Consider the following 18,635-nt stretch of genomic DNA (forward strand, 5'->3'; position numbering starts at 1 on the left):
CCTTAAGGTTTGAATAAGAGATTGGCCTTTTACAGAACAATATAATCATTGTAGAACATCAGTTAGGCCAGATTCACATCGAACCTCTCCTTCACTTTCACCTATCCCCTGGTCTACTGGACTGTTGGGGCATCACACAAGATCGGTCAACCTTCTTTCTCCATTCTTCTCTGTCATTTGCATTTGATAGAATTTCATTCTGATATTCTTTCTGAAAATATTGAAACCTGCCTTTTTACCTGCCTAGGTGGACCACTTTGGGGGCCGATTTTGAGTTTGTGTTTCCACACAAACTGTCTTTGAACCTTGTTAATAACGCTTTTAGTTTTTGAGACTCAAACGTGACGGACGGACAGACATACTGCACAAAACTAAGTGGCAACTTTTCCGTAAGGGGAGCGCTAAAAAGTGTTTTTTTTTTGTTTTTTGTTGTAAGACTTTTGCTATAAGCTAAGATTTAATGTCTAATTTTTACAATGTTATTTTATTTAGTTTCTCAAAGAGAAAGTATTACACCTATATTTTAATAAACTAAACAGCAGCTTATTTCTAACCACTTACATCTGGCATAATTTTCACTATAGAGGAAATAAAAGAGACAACTTAGTGACACAGACTATAACGATTTTGACTTCACTAAATGTCAAGAAATGTATAAGATTTCTTTCTTTTTTATAAGAATGTCTAACTATTATTAACAAATGTCATCAGATGACAAGTCAACATCGGCATCAAAAGAGAAAGTCTCCGTTGGCGTATGCTATTCTTTACATTTTCTTTTCACCTGAAATTACGTTGAATGGAGTGAATTCTAGTTAGTGCCTAGCATGTTAAACTGACCTTTTTTCTAGAGACGCTGTCCTTGTCTGAACTCAATTAGAGAAACAACATAATGGCAATATAAGATTTGCTGGAAGCTATCTTCACTTTCTTTCAGTCGCTTTGCCTCGCGGCAGACGCTGTCTTCACAACGGTATAATTAACAGCTTTCCTGTGCAGATTTCCTGTTTGTTTTTCTGCTTCTCATCAAAGTGTTTCTAGTGTTGGGTTAGATTAAAGGTTTCTTTTTTATAGCTGATGGTAACGAAGGGAATCAAAAGATCTAGGCCAGCGTTTCTCAACCTGTCACTTGAAGACCAAACGCTCGGGGGTCTGGGCGAGCGCTGTAAATACCACGGACGCCAAGCGTTTTTTTTTTTACATTCTGAGACATACAAAATAAACACGTCATCATAGTAAAAGAGAGTGCTAGTCATATAAAGGGGTGGTACGAATTCACATAGTGTAGTCACCGGTCTATAGTGTGAGAGACATTTGAGACGCGTTTTCGTCTGTAATTAACCCAAACTGCGGTGCTTTAACCATGGTTTCATACAAAGCATGGAATTTTTTGGTCAGATTTTGACATTTAAAGTTATTCACGGTAATCTGCTCTTCGTTTGCCTTTTTAATCTTGAATTGTATTCCAAGGCGCACACAATGTCTTCTATTGTTTTAAAACAGTTGATCACTACTTCCGGTGCACACAATGTCTTCTATTGTTTTAAACCAGTTGATCACTACTTCCGGTGCACACAATGTCTTCTATTGTTTTAAAACAGTTGATCACTACTTCCGGTGTACACAATGTCTTCTATTGTTTTAAAACAGTTGATCACTACTTCCGGTGCACACAATGTCTTCTATTGTTTTAAAACAGTTGATCACTACTTCCGGCGCACACAATGTCTTCTATTGTTTTAAAACAGTTGATCACTACTTCCGGTGTACACAATGTCTTCTATTGTTTTAAAACAGTTGATCACTACTTCCGGTGTACACAATGTCTTCTATTGTTTTAAAACAGTTGATCACTACTTCCGGTGTACACAATGTCTTCTATTGTTTTAAAACAGTTGATCACTACTTCCGGTGCACACAATGTCTTCTATTGTTTTAAAACAGTTGATCACTACTTCCGGTGTACACAATGTCTTCTATTGTTTTAAAACAGTTGATCACTACTTCCGGTGTACACAATGTCTTCTATTGTTTTAAAACAGTTGATCACTACTTCCGGTGCACACAATGTCTTCTATTGTTTTAAAACAGTTGATCACTACTTCCGGTGCACACAATGTCTTCTATTGTTTTAAAACAGTTAATCACTACTTCCGGTGCACACAATGTCTTCTATTGTTTTAAAACAGTTGATCACTACTTCCGGTGTACACAATGTCTTCTATTGTTTTAAAACAGTTGATCACTACTTCCGGTGCACACAATGTCTTCTATTGTTTTAAAACAGTTGATCACTACTTCCGGTGCACACAATGTCTTCTATTGTTTTAAAACAGTTGATCACTACTTCCGGTGTACACAATGTCTTCTATTGTTTTAAAACAGTTGATCACTACTTCCGGTGTACACAATGTCTTCTATTGTTTTAAAACAGTTGATCACTACTTCCGGTGCACACAATGTCTTCTATTGTTTTAAAACAGTTGATCACTACTTCCGGTGCACACAATGTCTTCTATTGTTTTAAAACAGTTGATCACTACTTCCGGTGTACACAATGTCTTCTATTGTTTTAAAACAGTTGATCACTACTTCCGGTGTACACAATGTCTTCTATTGTTTTAAAACAGTTGATCAATACTTCCGGTGTACACAATGTCTTCTATTGTTTTAAAACAGTTGATCAATACTTCCGGTGCACACAATGTCTTCTATTGTTTTAAAACAGTTGATCACTACTTCCGGCGCACACAATGTCTTCTATTGTTTTAAAACAGTTGATCACTACTTCCGGTGCACACAATGTCTTCTATTGTTTTAAAACAGTTGATCACTACTTCCGGTGCACACAATGTCTTCTATTGTTTTAAAACAGTTGATCACTACTTCCGGTGCACACAATGTCTTCTATTGTTTTAAAACAGTTGATCACTACTTCCGGTGCACACAATGTCTTCTATTGTTTTAAAACAGTTGATCACTACTTTCGGCGCACACAATGTCTTCTATTGTTTTAAAACAGTTGATCACTACTCTCGGTGTACACAATGTCTTCTATTGTTTTAAAACAGTTGATCACTACTTCCGGTGTACACAATGTCTTCTATTGTTTTAAAACAGTTGATCACTACTTCCGGTGTACACAATGTCTTCTATTGTTTTAAAACAGTTGATCACTACTTCCGGTGTACACAATGTCTTCTATTGTTTTAAAACAGTTGATCACTACTTCCGGCGCACACAATGTCTTCTATTGTTTTAAAACAGTTGATCACTACTTCCGGTGTACACAATGTCTTCTATTGTTTTAAAACAGTTGATCACTACTTCCGGTGCACACAATGTCTTCTATTGTTTTAAAACAGTTGATCACTACTTCCGGTGCACACAATGTCTTCTATTGTTTTAAAACAGTTGATCACTACTTCCGGTGCACACAATGTCTTCTATTGTTTTAAAACAGTTGATCACTACTTCCGGTGCACACAATGTCTTCTATTGTTTTAAAACAGTTGATCACTACTTCCGGCGCACACAATGTCTTCTATTGTTTTAAAACAGTTGATCACTACTTCCGGTGCACACAATGTCTTCTATTGTTTTAAAACAGTTGATCACTACTTCCGGTGCACCGGATACACCAACAAGCTTTTTTTTTTATAGCTTTGCCTCCATTTTATGAAAATCTCCAAGGGTAATGTTCGCAACAATAAAGGTTACTCTACATAAATTAGGACACGATGAGGAAATTAATAGCGTATCCGGACGTCCAAAGAACTACGTTTATTAACAAAACAATAAAAGTAATGTGATTTTGTCATAGCATAGACTATTTAAAGTTTACAATGCAAGCAGATTTTACTAATACTCATATGAGAAATGAAAAAAAAATGACCATCTTCGCCCTCCCCCCCCCTCCTTTTTTCCAGCGATTACGTGGTACAACGTTTAGAAGCATCACATCGCATTGTTTTTATAAAGAAAAAAGTGGCAAGAAGTATAAATAACTCTGTCATGTCCGTAGTATTAACTCTGTCATGTCAGTAGTATTAACTCTGTCATGTCAGTAGTATTAACTCTGTCATGTCAGTAGTATTAACTCTGTAATGTCAGTAGTATTAACTCTGTCATGTCAGTAGTATTAACTCTGTAATGTCATTGGTTTTCTTGGCTGATTCAGGCAACCAATTCCATGCTCTATGGAAGAAGGAGCTCTTGTACGAATTGGTCGTAGCATATGGGGACAAAAAAGTCCCTTTATCTTTGTGTAAGCGAGAGTGATGTATAGTCTTTAGTTTTCCCCAACTAATGTCACATACCCGTTAGAGTGGACTCAGAGGTGGCCTAAAAATCTCGATGTAAAAATCCCAGTCTTCACCAAAATTGAACCCGAGAACCCTCTATTCGGAAGCTAAGCGCCTTACCACTCATCCACCTTTCACACAAACAAAGATATACTGCTGCAGGGGTGAACGACTGTATAGAAAATACAAAAAAAAACATGCAAATATGTGTGTGTGTGTTTCCCTTCTCTAGGTCATTGGTTGTCTCTCGTATGCTTGGATGGAAGTTGTCTTACTATAAGAGAAACAAAAATGTGGTCTTTAGCGGTTTCAAAAAAAAAATGGAAAAGGAAAATAACTCTATTCAGCAGCCGACAAGAGTGTCCAGCGATTATAGTGTCACGTGTTTTGGTCGATAACCCCCAGAGCTGAGAGTCTCTAAGTCCAATATATCAGTCTTGTGTTAGCTCACCGGATCTCACGGTCTGGTCATTTTGTGGTGGGGAGACATCAGTTTAACTGGGTTTTAAATTTACTACTCAGCTGTGTGGAATGTTTGCTTTGAGAGACTTTGAGATTTATATTGTCTTCTGTCTATCTCATTCTGTCATATATCTCCCGAAAATTGTATTTTTTTTTTGTGTGTTTCCTATTCATTTTGTTGAGAAGAGAGGGGGGGGTAAATATAATCAGGCTGTATTTGATTTCTCCCTCTTTGAACTTGAAATATTAAACACAAAATTATCATGACACCAAAAAAAATGTGATTTGGTGGAAAGAATTCGTAAAACAAAAGATTTTGATTTTTTTTTCATATTATGTTTCAGTTATTTGTTCCTTTAGATAGATAGAAAGTTCTGTCTTGTTTCATGTGTGGTCTAGAATATTTGGATCTGCCACATGATATACCACTGAAATAAACGTCTTTATTATTATGAGGATGATACAACACAATCGCGTCATACATGATTGATGAGTTTTAGTAAATACAACACAATCGCGTCATACATGATTGATGAATTTTAGTAATTACAACACATTCACGTCATACATGATTACATTAGACAGTTTGTTATTCTGTTCTTTATAATTTAAAAAAAAATTATTGAACTTTGATTTCTGATTCTTACTGAACAGTGTACGGCCATTGAGGCTGAAGTTTCTTTAAAGAATGATTATATATCAGATAGAGCACTTTTGTATGAATCTATATTTAAGCGTCTGATCACATCATTTTGAAACACATATATATGTATATACTGATTTTACTATTACTTCACTTTAAGGCTTAGTTTTGTTAAAGTGCTTTTTTTAACAGCATTTACATGTACATACTGTTAGACAGTAGCGTTACTAGGATGGGTGTCAACCGGTGCGGTCAGCTCAGGGTGTCACCGCCGGCCCCCTTTAAAAAATCCTAATTAAGATTTCAATAATATTTTATGCCTGAAGAATATCGTCATTTCTTAAACAGTGACTATTGGTTGGCATCCTGATATTACGGTGTTAGCTACAAATTTAATAGATTCGATAAAAACATTTTTTGAATCAAAGCAGAGTTCATATACACACATGCAGCTGGTATACATTTGAAAGTAAGGTTTCACGTTTTCCTTGATATATTTAGTATGATATAGCATTTTAAACCTTTTGATAGAATTTCATTAAAAAAAAAATATGTTTAGTGGAAATGAAAAAAAAAAATAGATAGCTCTATTTATTAATTGTGATTTACATGTTCCGATATTTAGCCACTGTCTTTTTTTTTTTTTGAATTGTCAGTTATTCACAAAGTGACTTTTCTTTACTTGGGTGTCACCCCCTTAACAGGTGTCACTCGGTGCGGACCGCACCCTCCTAGTGACGCCACTGCTGCTAGAGATAGCAAAGTTGAACATAGTAAGCCCTCAATGTAACACTCACTTTCAAAAACGAGTTCCTTACCTTTTTTCTGAAGCTGCATAAGTCGTAGTACCATGGCATGCTGGGATGTCTAGAACAGAAAATGTGCTGTCGCTGTCAGGTGTCTCCACATTTAGTTTGTCCTTCAGTTTCGGAGTCGCAGATTGTTTAATTAATCCATTTACGTACAGAATTCAACGCTTCAAGTTCCAGTGAAAGTCTATTTCTGATTCACTTCTTGCACATTTACATCCTTCCTGAAGTATTGGGAAGATCTAAATGAAAAACTTCTTTGTGACAGCCCGACACGCACTTTGTGAAGACGCTGTGACCTAGAATGAATACGTTGTCACTTGTATAACTGAATCAAAGCGAATTCAGAAAGAGCTACATTTGTTTCAAGCAGTGTTTCCCAAAGTGGGTTATGCGGTACCCCCAAGGGTACGAAATGAGTTTGAAGGGGGGTACGCGTTAACTAAGCTTCTCCTTCTCATCGATGCAAAGTTTTTGTTTTTTTACAAAGTAACATTTAGTTCTATTTTTATGAACAGTTGTATTTTTCGTTAATATTTTTGAGAATTATTTTTTTTTTCTGGGGGGGGGGGGGAGCAGGTTTACACAGAGTTACGAAAATTATTGAAGGAATACGCATATGTTGAAAGTTTGGGAAACACTGGTGTAAAGAGTTTATAAGTCTAGTATATATTCATTTCTTTGAATAAAATCATTGTATTTCAATATTATGACTGTTTGTCATTGTACATCGACTTCTATTTGACGTTCAAGTTAGTATTTTGTACACGTTATTTCTCTAACATCCAAGTCTCGGATCAAGCTGAAACTTTGCACAATTATTTCTTTTACCAGACAAAACAAGAATCAATTTTAAAAATTACCAATTAGTTAAATAACTTTTGGCAATTTATTATTTTGTTTGGTATCGAACATGGGAAAGCTATTTTACTAGACTTATGTGGTGGTATACGCTGAATTAGTCCCTTCATAGATCGCGCTTTAAAGTATGGTTGAAACAAACAATACATAACTATACAGTCTTCTATTTTCATACACACCTCACTAATTAAGGTCATTTTATAGAAATGCATTTTATGTCATTAAAAAACGTTTTCCCAAATACCCCCTCTTTCTCCCCAACCCCTTTCCCAGCTTGTCCAGACAAGTGATAGGATCATAGCCTATTGAGAAATTTAAAAGCATGAAATAGCGCTAAATAAAAACAGTTTGTAAAAATATTTCTAATCGCATAGATTTATTATTGGTAGTCTAGATCTATTACAAATTTAATGACATGACTGATCCAAACTAATTGATACAAATAAACTTAATATAAGCTTTAGTTAAAAAGTATTTGTATATTTTTCTTGTTGACTTTGCATCCCATATAACCAGAAACATCCACACCCTCAGTGTTGGTCAATGCTAAATGAAACTTTGGTAAAGATAAAGCATTTTGTTTGAACCAATGCGCTTTCTTCATACTTGACCATGTTTGAAACGAAAAGTAGAAATGTTTATGTTTTTAAAAAATGGCAGGATGAGATACTACAAATCATTCTTTTTGACGTTAGAATACATAAATAACGTTTGAAATGCCGTGTTAAAAAACTACACCCATCTACACCTGTTGGACATAAACCTTGAATCATTGGAAACAGCTAGATCTATTACACATACACCTGCTACCCGGCCGTCCTACTAAATCATGTCTAAACATTCAACTGACCTATGTATTCGCCAAGTCTGCTTGCGTATCCGAATCGCGAGACATGTTCTGTGTGTGTGGGGAGGGAGGGGGGCTGAAGTAAGAGCAATGAAAACTAGTCCAGCTATCCCAACACAATTGGAACAAATTACATCAAGACTTTACTTCAAGCCAATTAATGAGACAGGAGATGAGATCGGAACATAAAAAGAAAATGAAATTGGCTTTGAATTTTCTGTGATTCTCTTCTTTCGCTTGAAGCTGGTTAAAAAAAGAAATCGAGAGAGTAATAGTGTTCTCAAACTGCTCAGATTTACATCATGTTTGTAGTATGTAAATGGGATGCTTGAATAGCGAGTCGGACGAGAGAAAGCGTATGTTCCGTGCTAAAGTTAAAAGACAAAGAGCTGTAAAGTTCGCTGGGACATCTGGCTCGTACATGCAGCCCGCGTCTTTCGAAATGGACATCTATTTTTGTTTCCACCAATGTTAATTAACAATATCTGTAATCAACTCCATTTTATTCAACTCCAGGCCCAACGTCCACTCATCAACGCTTATTTATCTTTAACACAAAATCCAAAGTAATCCAATGACACATTCATTAAAGTAAAGTTTCTTCTTCGAAGCCTAGATGCCCTTGGGGCAGATGATTGATGTCGCCTTAGCCTTTTCACTAGGAAGCTGTGTGACCATCACAAGAGATGGGTGGACAAGGAAACGTCACAGAACTCTAGAATGAAATGACATTCAAACTCAAGGCCCTAGCGCTTTTTCTTCGTGATGATATTATTGTTATTATTTATTTATTTCTCAATTGTTCATGTCATTGTTTCGTGCTAATCTATGCTAGGGGCTGTGACAGACTCACCACTCTGTCATTGTTTCGTGCTAATCTATGCTAGGGGCTGTGACAGACTCGCCACTCTGTCAGTGTTTCGTGCTAATCTATGCTAGGGGCTGTGACAGACTCGCCACTCTGTCAGTGTTTCGTGCTAATCTATGCTAGGGGCTGTGACAGACTCACCACTCTGTCATTGTTTCGTGCTAATCTATGCTAGGGGCTGTGACAGACTCACCACTCTGTCATTTTTTTCGTGCTAATCTATGCTAGGGCCTGTGACAGACTCACCACTCACTGACCTGTCACTAATTCTCCCAATTGCACTGGACGAACAAAATAGGAAACTATAACCTGTTATTAATTACCTTGTGCCTAGAAGAACTAATCGCTTAAATTAATTATTGTTAGTCTAGTTCTGTTAAAAATTAATTACATGATTGATTCAGTATAATTGATACAATTTAACTCAATATAACTATAAGCTTTGTTTTGTTTTTTATAAGTATTTTTACATTTGACTTTTCGTTTGTTATTAAAGAAAATAATAACCATTTTCTAGTTTATTTATTATTAGACTAAAAAAAAATGACAAATGCCGGCAGTATTCAATAGACGACAACTTTGCCATTTGAAACCTTCTTTTTTTTTTCGATGTTTCCCTATTCATCATTTTAAACTTGTAAACAAAAGTTATTCTACTATCTTACCCTATTAATGCAATCTAACACAGTATCTTCAGTCCTAATATGCAGTGTTCTAGTCCAGAGCACATTCCTTCATTAAAATGATACACACATCTCACATAGTCGTACAATCTGCACTACATCATCTACACCCGGGTTAGAATCGCTTGTCTTGAATGTTCCGTGATTTGTCGCCCCTTGAAAGTCGATGTGCGGGGATGCTACACGTGAGAAATCAGCAAGGGAAAATGGCGGGTAGTCCTGAGATCTGAGCAGACGTGACAGAACTGGTCAAATTATTGAGTAACAAGTAAAATAAAAATACTTTTTTTTTTAAATCAAAGCTTATATTGATTTAAGGGAGACTGATACAAACAGCCTCCATATAGGGATTGCCTTTGGTGGCAGCAGGTCAGTGTTTCTCAACTCCGATCCCTAGTTTCGTCTTTGGCAACATGACGACAGGAACCTCGTTGTAAAATGGGTGTTGAAGTTTATGTTTGTTATAATAAAGTTAGGGTGTGTCGAGAGATCATTTGTTTGTTGTGGTGCAACTGTGAGGGATTTTTGTATCTGGGAGAAGATTTACTTGTTGCCTTTTCAAAAGCAATTAAAAAAAAACAATTCTCCATGATTGAAAGCCGACACGCTAGACACTGAGCTGTACAAGTACTTATAAAATAGAAGTTTATCTTTTGTTAGTTTCAACTTTTTAGCCAACGACCTATTTCTCTACACAAGGCTTTTCTACCCTTACTTTAGCAAATTTTCTATTCAAAAAATAATAATTATCAACTACGACTAATTGATTAATAATTGGTTAAATGTTTTTATTGATTCATGTGTTGTCCTGGTCAATGAATAATTGTGTAAAGTTTCAACTTGATCTGAGAATAGGAAGTGAGAGAGATAACGTGTACAAGATTTGTACCTGACAGACAGACAGACAGTGTTGATATTCGCTTTTTTAAACTCGTATTTTATTTGTTGATGTCTGAACGTCTTTACTTTGGAATTTAACTAGAGAACATCTCTATTAGGACTGTAATCATTATTTTCTCATTTCTGAGCTAAATTGCCTCCTCCCCCCTCTCATTTTGTTTGGTCTACAGCTAGAGTCTTGTATCCGCTGACGTGTTTAGAGTCAGACTTCAAAAGGCCTTAAGCTATTTGAGCTATGATGCCCTTTCTGGTTCCTTTAGAAGTCCAGATGGCTGCCTGCTAAACTATCGTTCAGTCGTCTCGGTGGTCTCGGGTCCCTGCCCGCTGCCATCCCCCGTCATCCTGCGGCAGGTTTGGAAGTAGATTATCTTCAACTCTAAAGGAATATCCGAAACATGTAAAACATCTTTTTACAGATATTGTAAGTATTTCTTGGGAGCCCTAAGCTATAACTTGTGCCTACATTCAAGCATGTGGGGATATTGTCTAGTCAATGAAAGACATTTGTCGATGTCTTGTTTTTTTTTTTTTGTTTTTTCAACGTCTTACTTTGTTCTCAACTGTTCTATTAGAGTTGTATAGATCAAGTAGACACATCTTTGACAGAACATTTAGATATACATAAATAGGGAAAAATCCTTTCAATCTGACACTCTGAAATTCTTGTCTAAATATTTCTTTTTCTATTCCACGGATTTGTTTGTTTTGTTTTTGTTTTATTGTCTCCCTGTCAGGGCTGTCTGAGGGCGCATATTCTCCCTATTCTGATTCCCTCTTATGGCGATGGGGATATCGAGACGGAGGCACGGAGGAATTCTGGAAAGCGATTATCGCCATAGCAACCAATCTTAGAAACTTACTTTATTGATTTGACGTCAAAAAGATATAAAAGCTGGTGTCGATAACTCGTCTCCTCTTACATCCTAAATGTTTGGTTTCATTTAGGTGTTTACCCTTGATTTTCTTGCATCATGATATGAGGTGTTTAATCACTTTGCAATGTCAACTATGACTTATTAGCTGCTATCTTACTCATGATAAGGAGAAATGTGTCAGTTACAGCCTGGCAATGTTTTATCAGCATTTTGCTTGTGGCGGCCAGGTTTTCTAAAAGCATGCGCTTGGGAATGCGGGCTAGTGATGGTTCTATCACGGTTTGTTTTCACCTCTGTTTTTTGTCGCCATTAGTCATGAATGGGACGTTCCATGGCATTTTGTTTTGGTTCGGCTCTGGGTAGAGAGAGTTTAAGGATAATCTTATATTTTCATACAGAGCATCATTATGTTGAAGGGTTCTTGTGACTAGATCAATATCTGAGATGAACTGCGCAGTGGTTTCCAGATTAGGCAGCTCTCCATATAGTTTTTTTTTCTATAGGGTCTTTTTGGGGGGCTAGTGTCTTGTTCTGGCCTCTTGATGGAGAATGCAGTTTTGAAGGGCATTGTTGGCATTCTATGGTAACACTCCACAAGGGATAATTTCACAATTTTAAACTTCCGGAATATATGTTGTCTCATTCTGTAGTGTCTGGTTCTGAGGTGAAAAAAATAGACGTTAGTCATGTCGGGATAGCTTATAAGAGGCGTCGTCTTTCGTATTATAATATGGCTTTGACAAAGCGGCTTGCTAATAACACTAATGTCGTGGGTTTAATTCCCGTACTTGTCAGTGGTATTTTTCACTTTATTTTTTAATGATAAATACCGATACAATATGAGAGTTTAGTTTGCCCTATTATTTGAAAATGAAATAGGAATAGATTTTTTTTTTTTAAATTGTATAATTTTTGTTTTTTATTGAAGCTCGATAGCTCTTTCTAGATCACGAAATAAATTGTTCTATTTTCCAGTGTAGACATCCTGTGTCCATGACAAACTTAGCCTCTTCGCATGCACTTCATTTGTATTTCATGAGCTGTAACCCTTTGATTGATGTATTAGTTTTGTTATTATATAATCAACAATGTCATATCTTCAACGTAGACGAGTGGTCTTTCTTTTTTGTTTTTATAAAGCTTCTATCAACTCTAATTCACTCTGTCTGTCAGTCTGGTTTCTACACAGTATTTCTCCCCCATCCAATCGCGGGTAAACCTGACATTTTGCACAACTATCTCTTTTACATGCCAACACAAGAATCATTTTTAAAAAATTAAATTAACTATTGTTAATTAATTATTTAGTTTGATATCTCGAACAAGGGAAAGAAAGTTTGCTTGACTGGCAAATTGATATAAGTTGAATTAGCCCCCTTTGTTGCTTCTAGAAGAAAAGTTTGAAAAAAACTATAAATAACTATAAAATCTATTACCATAAGCAGCTCCCTGGCACACTGGTTGCCGTATTGGCTTGAGGAGTTCGAATTCAGGTCGCTCCCTTTTTGAAAAATAAATACATTCAAAAAGCGACGACCCAGATACCCCCTTCTCCCCCCCCCCCCCCCCATCCCTTTCCAACTGTGCCAAACAAGTGATAGGATCATGGCGTATTGAGAAAGCTAATGGCATGAAATTACGCTAAACAAAAGACAATTGGTAAAAATATTTCTAATCGCACAAATGTATTATTGTTAGTCTAGAGTCTAGATCTATTATAAGTTTGATTATAATACACGACTGATCCAAACTAATTGATAGAGTTTAACTTACTATAAGCTTTGTTTTTTTTAAACATAGAGTTGAAGCTAGGTGCTGAAACAAATGATACATACATATATTAAACATAAATGAATAACAGCACCAGGGACCAAGTTTTTAAGAGAGAAAGTAGTGAATTAAAATGCTACGAAAATAAGGGCATGCGCCGACCGAGGCTCGAACCTGTGACACTGGATTCGACACCACCGCCTAGCGATAACGCACCAAGCGAAACTAGCCTCTAGACCATCGGAATGTCAAAAAACATTCTTCTGATCCAGAGTCATTTCGCCCGTATGCAAATTACCACCCCAGTGGTCAAAGGTCACAAGCTCCAGCTAGCCCATCCCCCACCCTCGCAGCATCCGTTCACTAACAACTTCGATAGAGCCGACACAGACAGCCGTTAGGCATGTATTAGACAAACGATGGCTCTATCTAATTGTTTATCTCTCACAAAGACAAGTGGACAACATAAACACATTACATATAGAAGCTTCAGTGGGTACGAGCAATAATGCTGTAAACGTAAATGTAAACATAGAGTTGAAGCTAGGTGCTGAAACAAATGATACATACATATATTAAACATAAATGAATAACAGCACCAGGGACCAAGTTTTTAAGAGAGAAAGTAGTGAATTAAAATGCTACGAAAATAAGGGCATGCGCCGACCGAGGCTCGAACCTGTGACACTGGATTCGACACCACCGCCTAGCGATAACGCACCAAGCGAAACTAGCCTCTAGACCATCGGAATGTCAAAAAACATTCTTCTGATCCAGAGTCATTTCGCCCGTATGCAAATTACCACCCCAGTGGTCAAAGGTCACAAGCTCCAGCTAGCCCATCCCCCACCCTCGCAGCATCCGTTCACTAACAACTTCGATAGAGCCGACACAGACAGCCGTTAGGCATGTATTAGACAAACGATGGCTCTATCTAATTGTTTATCTCTCACAAAGACAAGTGGACAACATAAACACATTACATATAGAAGCTTCAGTGGGTACGAGCAATAATGCTGTAAACGTAAATGTAAACATAGAGTTGAAGCTAGGTGCTGAAACAAATGATACATACATATATTAAACATAAATGAATAACAGCACCAGGGACCAAGTTTTTAAGAGAGAAAGTAGTGAATTAAAATGCTACGAAAATAAGGGCATGCGCCGACCGAGGCTCGAACCTGTGACACTGGATTCGACACCACCGCCTAGCGATAACGCACCAAGCGAAACTAGCCTCTAGACCATCGGAATGTCAAAAAACATTCTTCTGATCCAGAGTCATTTCGCCCGTATGCAAATTACCACCCCAGTGGTCAAAGGTCACAAGCTCCAGCTAGCCCATCCCCCACCCTCGCAGCATCCGTTCACTAACAACTTCGATAGAGCCGACACAGACAGCCGTTAGGCATGTATTAGACAAACGATGGCTCTATCTAATTGTTTATCTCTCACAAAGACAAGTGGACAACATAAACACATTACATATAGAAGCTTCAGTGGGTACGAGCAATAATGCTGTAAACGTAAATGTAAACATAGAGTTGAAGCTAGGTGCTGAAACAAATGATACACCAATTAGATAGAGCCATCGTTTGTCTAATACATGCCTAACGGCTGTCTGTGTCGGCTCTATCGAAGTTGTTAGTGAACGGATGCTGCGAGGGTGGGGGATGGGCTAGCTGGAGCTTGTGACCTTTGACCACTGGGGTGGTAATTTGCATACGGGCGAAATGACTCTGGATCAGAAGAATGTTTTTTGACATTCCGATGGTCTAGAGGCTAGTTTCGCTTGGTGCGTTATCGCTAGGCGGTGGTGTCGAATCCAGTGTCACAGGTTCGAGCCTCGGTCGGCGCATGCCCTTATTTTCGTAGCATTTTAATTCACTACTTTCTCTCTTAAAAACTTGGTCCCTGGTGCTGTTATTCATTTATGTTTAATATATGTATGTATCATTTGTTTTTTTTAAAAAGGTATTTTGCTTGTTTAATATTTTAAAACCATGTGTCAGTTATTTTAGCAGTGGGTTCACATCACGCCTGTCACTGGTTTGGTGCTTTCCATTTTTCTAGTGCATCATGGGGTAATTTATGCATTTTCCTCCGCCCAGCCTTCCCTTTTTTCTTTTTTTTTTTTAAATCATATTATCCTCCCCCAATTTTTTTTTTTCATGGTGCTTTATAAACGCCGTTTCAATTCCATATGTGGTATTCAGGATTGAGCATGTATGAGCCAATTTTTTTTCGAGATGTTTGATTAGATCGTCTTGACCTTCTGTTGTGGATATTTTCTTACTTCCCCTTCTTCGTTCTTTCTTGACCAGTGAGTGCCCCTGATGTTTTTATTTGGCCAGGAATAATTGACAGTCATGTAATATGTAAATATGCACTCACGCACACACACTCAACGTTCACACCATAAACTGATGTAGAAACTGTTGGGGGAGTGGGTGAAGAGGAAGCTGGATGCCGATCTGTTTGCGCGTCTGTTGAACTGGGGAAATTAGATTTGAGATTTTTCAAAAGTGCTTACCTTCCCTAGAAAGTGGGCGGGGTAAATACCGGAAGTCGTTCCCTTGCACTTCTGGGAACGTTGCTATCATAGCTAAGTGAAGGAAGTCAACAAATATTTGTGTCGGTCTCAAGAGCAGGCCGGGTCTTATCAGAAGCGTAGTCGATTTAAAAGGTTCAAACCTTTTTCTCTTGCTACCTGGTGCCGAAACCTTAATCCAAAGTGTTTGAAACCCAATTGATGTTCTCTTATTGTCTACATTTACCAACATTAGCTTCACGAGTTAGTCTCTTAGTTCCATCATGAATGGAAGACAAATGGGAAGACTAGAAAATATCCATTTTAAACATGAGTCATTTGATTTAGTTGACTATGTTTAGATACATCCTAAGAGCAGCTGGCCATAATAACTCAAGATCAAATAGTCTATTGCTCAAGAAACCATAGATGCTTTGAGGTATGGGAGAAAAAGTGTAAACTTTTGAAGAAATAATAGTTATATATCTACACGAATGGAAAACAAACATACACACACTTAGTTTGATTGGAAGAATAGGATTATGTTGACCGACGTAAACAATTGGAAGTTTGAGTTATTGCTTTGGCTTCAACGGAGAAAGACTAAAACAAAAAAACCTGGCCAGGTAATAGACATGTTCTAGCATTTCAAAATACCAGTACAGCTGTTGAGTTGTATTAGGCCTAGCTAGTGACGTCACTGGGCCTAGTTAGAGTCCAGACTTGTAATAATGGAGAAACATAAATAAATCTTTAAATTAAATGTTGTTTTTTTTTTTTGTTATCCGTTAGACTTCTACATTGTTTTGTTGATGTTGCATTAGACTTCTACATTGTTTTGTTGATGTTGCATTAGACTTCTACATTGTTTTGTTGATGTTGCATTAGACTTCTACATTGTTTTGTTGATGTTGCATTAGACTTCTACATTGTTTTGTTGATGTTGCATTAGACTTCTACATTGTTTTCTTGATGTTGCATTAGACTTCTACATTGTTTTGTTGATGTTGCATTAGACTTCTACATTGTTTTCTTGATGTTGCATTAGACTTCTACATTGTTTTGTTGATGTTGCATTAGACTTCTACATTGTTTTGTTGATGTTGCATTAGACTTCTACATTGTTTTGTTGATGTTGCATTAGACTTCTACATTGTTTTGTTGATGTTGCATTAGACTTCTACATTGTTTTGTTGATGTTGCATTAGACTTCTACATTGTTTTGTTGATGTTGCATTAGACTTCTACATTGTTTTGTTGATGTTGCATTAGACTTCTACATTGTTTTGTTGATGTTGCATTAGACTTCTACATTGTTTTGTTGATGTTGCATTAGACTTCTACATTGTTTTGTTGATGTTGCATTAGACTTCTACATTGTTTTGTTGATGTTGCATTAGACTTCTACATTGTTTTGTTGATGTTGCATTAGACTTCTACATTGTTTTGTTGATGTTGCATTAGACTTCTACATTGTTTTGTTGATGTTGCATTAGACTTCTACATTGTTTTGTTGATGTTGCATTAGACTTCTACATTGTTTTGTTGATGTTGCATTTGACTTCTACATTGTTTTGTTGATGTTGCATTAGTTTTCTTACCGATGTGGGGTTTTTATTTTCTTAATGATCTGTTGTTTGTTCTGTTGTTGTTGTTTTTTGGAGGGTGTTGTTATACTACGTGAGACTTACCTCAACTGACGTAATCACTTCTATTTAGTACTATCCTGTGGCCAAGCTTCTAATTTATCAGATCTAGCAACATCATGAACACCATTTTGTTTCTGTGACCTCCTTTCTCCTCCATAATGTCCCCACCACCTTTATTAACAAGATGTTGCCCACCCCCAATGTATCCTTTTGTTTCTGGACACTCTTAGACACAGTCACTATGGAAACAAAGATTATCTGGTATAACTTTGGGGCTATGCATTTTACTATTGAAAGTTCAATTACATACCTCTTTTCTGTGTTATTCTTGGGATATTATCGAGAGTGAAGCTTGTTGATTCCTTCAAGCTGTCTCCCTGTCATTTTTTCCCGACCACTTTTATTTATGTTGTTTATTATGCACCGCTAGAGAGTGTTTGGAGATCATTGCAGGTCATAGGTCATGTAACAGAGTTCTACGATCTCGGTTTGCTTTTAAGACTAGTCAGAAACTAATGGTGGAATACTGTCGACCTTTAAATTCAGTATGTTACTTCCAACCAGGTTTGAAGCTATTTAAATGTGCTGCTTCCTCCAAAAGATGGGATCTCTCGGCCTGGTCAAGATATCCTTCAACACATTACAGACATTTTGTCTAATGTGTGTTTTTACTGCTATCTACTGGATTCGGTTCCATTAGCAGATGATTAGGAGATTATTCTCTTCGACTAGATGTAGTGTGTGATGACCTTGTAGGCATCATCAATGTTACAATCTAGTAGGCGGTTTACTTTTTTTTTTATAAACTCCCACCCCTTTCTAGTAGTGTGGTCTCTGTGTCGGTCGGATCTTTTGAGTCGAGCCTTCTGTTCCGATGAAAGATTTTATTTAAATGTGAATTATTCTGGATTGGAAATGATTCTTGTCCATGGACGTTATTGATTTGTTTGAGTTGACATTGCAGCTATGATAGCTTGGGATTAGTGGAAAGAAAGGGTAAATAAACTCCAGGTTTAAATGAAATTGGGGGGGGGGGGGGAAATCTGAAAGTGATGCGCAGGGGAGGATTTGTCGATTGAATTTATTAGTGTTGATTTTACTTAGGTAGAAACTGTCATCTAGTTCTAGAGTAATACCTATTTAGAAACATATTTCTCGTCAATCACAAGCAAAAGAAAGTTTTATTTCTCTCTCTAGCAATACACCGCGCTAAGTCTTCTCTTGTATAGCAGTGTTGTCGACGGTCGTTAACTTGTAGCACCGAACTGCTAGTAGACAACTAAACCACTGTAGGTGTATTAGATCTTAACTAATAAAACTTGAAATGACTTGAGTAGCTTCTTTGTGAACAATACTAAGTATAACTTTTATTACAATATTCACATATTGAGTTTACTGTAATATAAAACTAACGTAGCAGACTTTAGTAAT

The 18,635-nt window shown here is 37.0% G+C and overlaps 2 protein-coding genes across 10 annotated transcripts in view; one reads left to right on the forward strand and one right to left on the reverse strand.

Moving 5' to 3' along the window:
- The window catches only part of LOC106060030 (uncharacterized), a 58,475-nt gene extending 48,849 nt beyond the window's left edge, over positions 1–9,626 (reverse strand). The window contains exons 1-2 of the mRNA XM_056020996.1: positions 9,460–9,626; positions 6,228–6,517 (exon numbers count right to left, since the gene is read on the reverse strand). Of these exons, the coding sequence (XP_055876971.1) occupies positions 6,228–6,261 (34 nt within the window). The 5' untranslated portion in view covers positions 6,262–6,517; positions 9,460–9,626. The remainder of the gene's footprint in view (positions 1–6,227; positions 6,518–9,459) is intronic.
- Positions 1–18,635, forward strand: part of LOC106060031 (L-xylulose reductase-like) — a 93,854-nt gene that overhangs the window by 55,868 nt on the left and 19,351 nt on the right. The window lies entirely within an intron of this gene.

Source organism: Biomphalaria glabrata, chromosome 2, assembly GCF_947242115.1.
Source record: "Biomphalaria glabrata chromosome 2, xgBioGlab47.1, whole genome shotgun sequence".
NCBI classification, from domain to species: domain Eukaryota; kingdom Metazoa; phylum Mollusca; class Gastropoda; family Planorbidae; genus Biomphalaria; species Biomphalaria glabrata.